This window comes from Pocillopora damicornis, chromosome 10, assembly GCF_964200805.1.
Source record: "Pocillopora damicornis chromosome 10, jaPocDami1.2, whole genome shotgun sequence".
In the NCBI taxonomy this organism is placed as follows: domain Eukaryota; kingdom Metazoa; phylum Cnidaria; class Anthozoa; order Scleractinia; family Pocilloporidae; genus Pocillopora; species Pocillopora damicornis.
Genome location: NC_142679.1, coordinates 3,281,233 through 3,290,463, shown reverse-complemented (window position 1 = coordinate 3,290,463; position 9,231 = coordinate 3,281,233). Strand labels below are relative to the sequence as shown.

General features: G+C 39.8%; 1 protein-coding gene across 1 annotated transcript; it reads left to right on the top strand.

Annotated features, from left to right (window-relative positions):
* The first annotated feature begins 839 nt into the window (after positions 1-839).
* On the top strand, positions 840-8,845 carry LOC149038492 (uncharacterized). Its single transcript, XM_089184553.1, has 2 exons — positions 840-1,125; positions 3,875-8,845. Exons 1-2 carry the CDS (start codon positions 1,071-1,073, stop codon positions 7,717-7,719), a joined length of 3,900 nt encoding a protein of 1,299 aa, XP_089040679.1. The 5' UTR covers positions 840-1,070; the 3' UTR covers positions 7,720-8,845.
* The last annotated feature ends 386 nt before the right edge of the window (positions 8,846-9,231 follow it).

Below are 9,231 nucleotides of genomic sequence, written 5' to 3'. Positions count from 1 at the left end.
GTCATGTACATTGAAACGGAATTAAAGGCCGCCAATTTCAGCCTAAAGGTTTGCTGAGAGCCTTGGGATGAGGCGATATTAGGGTATCGCGGTATTTAAACCGTTAGAGCTTTCACAGTTCAAATTAGTTCCACGAACTGCTAATGCGTAGTTTAGTAACACCCGACCTCAGCGAGATGCAACTATGAAACACGTTGACGAAGGGTCCCCTGAAAGGAAACGAAAGTGCTTACGTTTGGACAAAACATTCTGATTAAAGCGTGATGTAAAAATAACTGGGGCGTAGTCAATGACAACCCATATCTCCATTTCACAGTTGTATTACATTACATTTAGACGTCAATTTTTTTGAAACCAGAAGATCGACAATCTAACAAATAGTTCCATCTGAGTAAGAGAAAGACTACAAGTTCTTATAAAAGAAAAAGATAAAATTATTTTGGGAAAGCACGTTTACAAGAAGGTGATTAAAAGTTCGTCATGCTCAGAGATTTTTCGTGAGATTTTTCCTCCGGCACCGAACTGTTTACATGAAGGAGGGCAAGGACGCTTAACCTTATGTTTGCGTAAGCACTTTAAAATATCTACTCGCAAAAAGATTGAAAATTCTCAGTCTTACATGAAAAACTAGAATCTGATTGCATTGCCGTACACATACGCACAGGATGTTGGAGATCAGTTTCAATCGAGAACGGAAATTGATAACCCTTTTCTTAACGAAGGTTTCTGCGATTTCGGCGAAGAATACTGAGTTATATTAAGCCCGATATGTAATGCTGGCTTCTAACTGCACGTGTGCCAGTTGTTTTTTTACAGGTCAGTATGAACGTTTCGAAACTGCTTACTTAAGAAAATATTTCGCAAAAAAAAAAAGAAAGTAAAATAAATACTCCACCTTCAATTGAGTTCTATTTTTAAATCACTTTGTAATTTAGCGCAGTGTGCAAGAGTCACGGGTAATAGCTGACTACTCAAGCATAAAATAAGAAATATAAAACCCGGGTAGTAAACGTGAACTGTACATAGGGAGGAAGGTTCGATAATCCTCCAGAACTCGCAAGTCGCGGAAAATGAAAGAGTTGGCATCAGTTTTGGGGTTTGTAGCCCTTTTCATCTTATCATGCTGTAAGTATATGAAGTGTTTTGGTGTAATTGTTCTTAATTGGTCTGTATTAGTAGTCTGTTTACGCCATATTTCCTGTAGGGTCAATCATCCTTTTCCGTGTGGCTATACTGAACTCATTAGTACGTGCTTCATTCCTCCTTTACGGTAGACCTCGTCAGTTCAGAAAGTCTGATTTGCTTTGCTTTAAATGCTGCATTGAAAAAAAAAAAAAAAAAGAAGAAGATATACGTAAACCAGTATTCTGATAATTTCTTGCGGATGCTTACATTTGAAAACAAAGGTTTTTGAGGAGGCCTTGCTAATGGTCGTTGCATCTGGTTTTTACCGTTTCATTGTTAGAAGTCGATTAAGCACACTTTCGCGGCTTAAGTATCCTTAAGAAAAACCTGCAGTTTCGAGAAATGCTACAGCCGCCAAATGGTTGACAATCGTCGCTAACTGAAAAAGGGAAGCTGCTTCCAAACCGATCTTAGCTTTTTCTCGGCTCGAAAACATTCAGTTTTCATTTATCAGGGTTTTTTAGTAACTAACACATTTTAGCGGCTCCCGGCTAATGGATTAACACGCGGCGAAATTTTGTTGATGATTATCTTAAAAATGGACGTTCTATTTTATTTCCTGCTGAGGCCTGAATAATGGCCGGGTTCCTTCATAGGAAATTGGAAAAGCTCAATATGTTTTGAGAGATACTTAACACCTGGATCAGCGTTGACTGTCTCGCAATTAAAATAAATAAGAACCGTCAATTTCGATTCTGCTCACTGTTTTGTTTCCAAAAACGCCTCTATTGACCAAAGTTTAGTGAATTAGGATGGAAGACGAAGCTAAAACAATCTTTCTTGTTCGTTTTTTTTTTTCAAGAAAAAAAAATCTGTTTATAGCTCATTTCAACGGGAAATTCTCTGCTCTAGACCGCTCACTGTTTTTTTTTCTTCCATAACCGCCTCTATTAACCAAAGTTCAGTGAATTAGCATGCAAGATGTAGCTCAAATAGGTTTTTTACAAAGAAAAAATCTATTTACAGCTCGTTTCAACGGGAAATTCCCTACTGCAGACTTGATCAAAGCTTTACACCCCTTGTCTTGACTACACATTCAACTTAATTTTCTTTTCATCTGCTTCTACTTCGTGTGAAAGAAGTAGACTTCATCGGGTATTACTAAACCGTGGATCAGCGGACCGCGGAACCTCCGGAACCTCTGTGAATATGCAAATAAGTTCACGCTGCGCATTGGGTGAAATATAAGGATTTGCATGGAAATGAACATTCGCGCTCTCAATCTTTAAAATGTCTAGTCTAGTTTTGAACAAGGATAAATTGACCCCGCTCAAGTGGTTGTATTTTTTTGAATCGTGTGAATTGTTTGGGCTGATTTAGGGAAATTTAGCTCGGTTTTAGTTCAGCTGCTTAGCCCTCTACATTTTCAAGATATGTCTGTGAGTAACGCCAACCAAACAAACAACCACTGGAAGTAAAACATTGTGAATTCGTGAGTCCGGATGCCCCGATCACCCCCGATCTACAGGCATGAAACCAAAGTCACGCGTTTTGTATTCATCATTTATTTAAAAACATCCAAACGCCTTTAGTACTAAACATGAGTACGAAAATACGTATTAGAAAGCGAGAACTTACAAATAAACTCGCAATAATGAAAAATATTTACCTAAACGGTGGATAGCTTTACAGGCAAACAACGACGACGCTGCTTCTTAAAAAGTGGACATAAAATTGATCCACAGTACTAACCTAAACGGATCTATAACTTTTTCGCTACTGCAAGTAAATGTCCCGAGAACAATAGGCATTCTACGCGACGTTTATACACAGAACCTGAAAAATTACTTGAGAGTCGATGATGTTACTTTACGCTGGTGTTCCTCATGCCAGCGTCACTGTACAATGAAACGGAATTAAAGGCCGCCAATTACAGGGTAAAGGTTTGCTAAGAGCTTTCGGATGAGGATGTTACTCGAATACCGTTAGAACTTTCAAATTATGGTTCAATTATTAACACCTGGGACAGGTGCATGGCTGCTGACTGCTCCTTATGACATTGCACACCCCTGCCACAGTTAAGGTTGGACGTCAAGAGCAATTAAAACATATTTTTTTAAATATACAAATAATTAAAATCATTATAATTTAGAAACATCAATTTGTTTGAAACCAGGATATTAACGATCTGAAAGATAATTTAAACTGACTAAGAGAACGCTTAAAAGTTCTTTTGGAAAAAATGATGAAATTATTCCAGCAAAGCACGTTGAAAAAGAGGAAGGTGATCAAAAGTTCGTAATGCTCAGAGATTTTTATGAAAGTTTTTCCTCACTAGACTGATTACGTGAAGGATGGCAAGGACTCGTAACCTTATTATTACCTTACCACTCAACATCTACTCGCAAAGAGATTGAGAGTTCTCGATCTTAAATTAAAAAGAAAAACTAGAATCTAACTGCATTGGAGTGTACATGCGCTCGGAATGTTGGAGATCAATTAAACTCGAGATCGTAGATTGACGACCCTCTTCTTAACGAACATGGGCTTTCACATACATGTTTAGATGATTTCCTCTCTAGAATTTGGACGATTATCCAATATTTATAAATTCGATATCATTCGACAAAATCAAAACAAAGCAAAACGCGTGCATTTTAATCGCCAGGGAGCCTTTTCTTTTAGCGAGAAATAGAAAATAATTCAGCACAAGGCTACAATTTCATGACAACATTTCCGTTATCTTTAGGTGCGGAAGACCAATTGAGTGATTGCCTTTACGTATCCCATCTCACCGGCGAAGACTCGCCTCAGTGTGGCTCTTTTGCTGTGCCCTGCCGGACATTACCACAAGCACTACTCCTAGTAAACGATGGTGGCAAAATTTGCCTCAACGGAATAAACAGTGAGTCAAATCCATACGAATGTTTGAAAACGGTTGGTCCCAATGGAACGAAATTGAGAGCTGTGGGGAAAAGAGTATCAATACAGGGTGTGTCCTCCCCAGCACACATTTCATGTGGCTTAGCATTTGCATCAAGGTTAAAATATGGTTCCGTCAAGGTTTCTTTCTCAAACCTTGTATTCAACAATAGTAGGTATGGATTATTTTTCATCAATGTGCCCTCCTATGATGTCTTCATCTCCGATTGTAAATTTATCAATTGCGTTAAGGCCATTTCGACGTTGTGGAAAGGAAGTCAGGGTTTTTCTTTCGTCAGTCAAAAGTCTTCATTTGAGGTTACTGATAGCGAATTCCGCAACAACACATTCAGCATAGAACTTGGTCCAAAGGGTTCCGTCAAAGTTTCTCTCTCAAACCTTCTTTTCGACAATGGCACGTATGGTGTAGCCCTCGTCAATATGTTCTCCAATGATGTCGTCATCGTCAAATGCAAGTTTTTCAACTTCTCGAAGGCAGCCGTTGTTCTTTTATGGGAAAGGACTAATTTCGTCAAGAATAGTCTTCTAGCCGCTGATAGTAAATTCCGGTATAATGCAAAATCTATTCTTGTCATGCTTCCTAACGACTTCTTCGAGATGACCCTATCAAGATGTCTTTTCCAGGATGCGAAGGGACGCTTTCATGTCACAAATGATGATAGAAATGCAACAGGTGCCGTGTTTGTCCGTTCTCAATCTAGTCCCCTTTTAACGTATCCTTTTCATGTGTCAGTCTCAATTACCGACTCTATTTTCCACGACCTAGGTCATAAAGACAACAGCTTTGCTGTATCCGTAAGTGTTCAAAACCTTTTTGCCGATGGGAATATATCATTATTTAACACGTCATTTCTTAACAACGAAAATTCAGTTTTTGTCCTGGGCGGATTTGGCCTTAATTTGACTCACGTGACGGTTCACTCCACATACGGTTATGCTATCATGGCCAGTGCTCCCCCTAAAACATTCATTGAAGTACCTGGCATTAGGGTTTTCCTTGAAAAGTGCGTCCTAGTGAACAACCGGATTGGCATAAGGATGGCAACGACTACTTGCTTAGATTATCAGCATTGTTCAACGGGTGACCAAACGCTTGTTGTAAAAAACAGTCTTATACTGGGAGGTAAAGAAACACTAGGCACTGGAGATGCAATCAGATTTGCAATGAGTTTCCCTAAACAGAATTATACTCCTGTGGTCTTGAAGCCAAGCAAAGAAGATATATATTTGTCGCCAGATTTTGAAGCAAAACTACTTCTTGAAAACGTTACTTTTCAGGGGTTACATGATTGTGCTCTTTCAGTTAGCGTAGAAAGGAATGTTAGTGGACTGATTTCGGTGAAAAACTGCAGATTTCTTAACAACACTCAGTTTGTGAATAGACTAGATGAACGAGCAATTGTCCAAATCGAGTTTACGAATGTCGATCCACCCCAATGTCCGCGTAAAAGAAAAGGAAACAAAAGTGAGGAATTAATGTGGAATAAGACATTTGAGTTACCAGTAATATTTGAAGATACTCGGTTCGAAAACAACGCCGGTATCGCTGGAACTTTGAACTTGCTGAATGGCAATGCCACGTTGAACAACTGCACCTTTAAAAACAACGAAGGAGTAGCCATGGGAGGTCAAGTGTATCTGAAGACAGGTTTTGGAATTCTAAACATCGTTAACAGTAGTTTCCACCAAACAAGTTCGGGGGAACGTTACCGTGGATCGAGAACTGGTTGCTTTCTTCAATCTGAGAGTGCTGGTCAGCTGAAAATTGAACAATCGTCCTTTACAGCCGATGAAAATAGGCAATACGATCCAATCTTTGCAGCTAAGAAAAGCAGTTCCATACTGATCGACCACTTATCCTCCTTTCGATGTCCAAGCGGAAGGCAAATCACTATCGAGAAAATCACCGAAGAAGACGGATTTGAACTTGTGAAGGGAAGTGAGACCTGCTGGATAAGAGTGCAATATTTCAAATTACTTTGCGAAGAATGTCCAGATGGTTTCTACAGCTTAAAGAGAGGATGGGCCAGTGGCTTCCATGTTCACGAGGAAACCAAGTGTATCAAGTGTCCCTACGGAGCAAAATGTGAGCGTGGAAACGTTTTAGCTCAAGAAAACTTTTGGGGCTCCAAAGTTAATGCAACCTCATCTACTCTGCAATTCATTCCATGTCCATCGGAATACTGCAAAACTCCAGCTTATCCCACTATTCACGCGTACAATGGTTGCCATGGTAGCAGGACAGGTGTATTATGTGGCGAATGTGCCGAGGGATTCAGTGAAGCCTTGTATTCCACGTCATGTCAAAAAATTGAAAAGTGCCATGATCGCTGGTTTTGGTTGGTGAGCCTGATTTACGTACTAGCATTTGCACTGTACCTTGTTTTTAAGCCTCCTGTCTTCACGTGGCTGTATCGTCAAGGTGTTTGGTTTAAGAGGACATCCAATTCTAACTGCAGACAGGAAGTACCAAACGGAGATAGCAGAGATAAACACGATGCTGGGTACCTGAAGATCACCTTCTACTTTTATCAAGTTGCCGAGATACTGATGATCACGTCAACAGAAACCACTACTCAAGTCATCCCTTTTGTTACACCAATCGTTGCACTATTTAATTTCCAGGTTAGGAATTTTAAAGGCAGCATTGGATGCCCATTTCCTGGCTTCACTGTTGTCACCAAAGAGCTGTTTTTCTGCTTGAAGTTCCTGGCAACCTTGCTCTCCATTCCCCTTATTTACGTCATCCACCGAGCTGTAAGCAGGTTCCCCCCCATTCCAAAGCCTTCACTGAGACTATACCTGGCTGTTGTTCTGGAGACCCTGTTACTTGGATACAAAACTCTTGCAGATACATCCCTTACTCTTATGCACTGCGTTCCTGTGGAGCTAGAGTGGCGTCTGTTCATAGATGGAAACATTCAGTGCTGGCAGTGGTGGCAGTACTTGCAAATTGTCTTCATCTTGGCATTTATCATCCCCCTTATTCTCGTCCTTTTCTGGGGATCACTGATGCTTTCCAAAGACAAATTGTCCGCCAAAGAGTTCCTGACATCATGCGCATTTCCTCTGCCCTTTCTTTTTATCTGGTTGTTTCGTTGTTGCAAGAGGAAAGAAGCTACAAGCCAGTATGAATACCTCCCGGACAACTCAAAGGATACTGATGACATAAAAAGAATTCTTTACGACCCATTCCGTTCAGCTTCTGATGGTGACCATTGTACTTTGTACTGGGAAAGCGTTCTCGTTGGTCGAAGGTTTCTTCTACTGACCATTAGTACCTTTATCAGCGATCCTTTGACAAAATTTGTCTGTTTAGGAATTGCATGTGTTCTGATTTTGGCGCATCATCTCGTAATGAAGCCATTCCGCGACCGAAAGGCCAACACCTGTGAAAGTCTGTCTCTTGTGAGTCTGACTGCTATCTGCACGTTCAACTTGGCCAAAGTCACCATTATCGCCCGGGGACTCGAGCCTGCTGGACCGGAGAAAATCTTTTTCCATGCTCTGAGGTGGATCGAGGTTGCCTTGCTTGGCTTCCTCCCAGCCATGGCCTTCATCCTTGTGGTTCTTGTGGCTTTATCTCAAGTCGTTCGCCTGCTGTACCATTGCGTGAAGCTTTTGCACCGATCAACCGCGATCATTGTGTAGCTGAAGATGCTGATGACGGATTAAAAGACGCTTTAATGTCGTGATGTTACTTTTGCTGTTTTTTTTTCTCTTATTTCAGTGTTGTCAGTTTGGGGACATTAAGCTACATGTAGAGTTTGACTAATTTGATATATCATTTTTAATAAGAGCGTTTAACTTATAGCTTGAGTAGTAGGATTACGTTGGAACTTTTTACCGTAAATTTAAAGTGGCTAGTCAAAACATCCCCTTAGTATATTAGTAAAAGTTCATTAATAGCTTTAAGAGCTTGTATATATTTACTTTTAAAAGAAGAGAACGAGTTTTTCATTCAAGCTTGGTTGTCATATCGGAGATGTAAAAGTACTAGGATTTTTTTCCATGTGAGTAAAGACAGTTCGATGAGTTTACAAAACAGTTTTTCCAAGATGACGTAAAGAACCGCTTCAAATTCGGTGCAGGAATGCCTAGTGGGGAAAACTTAATGACGATTTATTATCGGAGATAGCCAGTCTTTGAGCTTACATAATGTAGGTGACGAAGAATTTCTTATAACTTTACGGAAAACCTATTTGAATGAGCACTTGTATAATACTGACCGACACTAGTTTCCTTTTTAATTTGGAAGCAATTTTAAAGCAGTTTGTTTATAAGTTTTGTTTTCTCGTACTTGAGCTATTTTAGTCGATTATTCTAGGCTATTAGCTTCTCAAAGGAGTCAGTTTTCGAGACATATTAATGTGAATGCCATGCACTTGCATGGTGCATGTTGAAGTCCGTTATTGTTACCTGATTTTGTATAAAGAACCTTGTTTTTAATTGAATTGTATGCGCCATTATTACGCACTCGTTTGCTTGGGGAAACCTCAATTCAGGGGACAGCCTTTAAGGGAATTGTGAAAGATAAGTTGGCTCTGTGAGTTACCTAAGAAACAACTCAATAGTTTTATGGTAATTTACTTCTACGGCGGGCTTATTCTGGATTACTCTGGGTTATAGTTTGTGACTAATGATTTCACATTTCCCCGGATAGAGGTGTCTCAAATTAGGGGTTCCATAGTATTCAAGTCGATTGCAACTTAAAAGCGGCATCACTCTGCAACAAAATATTTGGTGTCCCTGTCAATAAAATAAGTAAATAAGCTTGGCCCATCTTCAGTTCTGCAGAGAATCTAGTTTGCTTTGCTTTAGATGCTGCATTGAAAAAAAAAAAAAAAAAAAAAAAGATACGCGGTATTCAATATTCCGATAATTTCTTAGGATGCTTTCATTTGAAAACAAAATTTTTGGCCGTTGCAACTGGTTTTTATCCCTTTATTGTTATAAGTCGATTAAGCACATTTTCGCGGCTTGAGTATTATCCTTAACGAAAAACCTGCAGTTTTGAGAAATGCTACAGCCACCGAGTGGTTGAGCAGACCACGGAACCTCCGGGAAATCTGTAAATATGCAAATTTGTTCACGGTGCGCATTGGGTGAAGTATTAGGATTCGCATGGAAAGGAACATTCGCGCTCTCAATCTTCAAAATGTC

Coding starts and splice junctions, on each gene's coding strand:
- LOC149038492 (XM_089184553.1), top strand. CDS start 1,071: ATGAAAGAGTTGGCATCAGTTTTGGGGTTTGTAGCCCTTTTCATCTTA. Junction 1,126..3,874: donor CCTTTTCATCTTATCATGCT/GTAAGTATATGA, acceptor CGTTATCTTTAG/GTGCGGAAGACCAATTGAGT.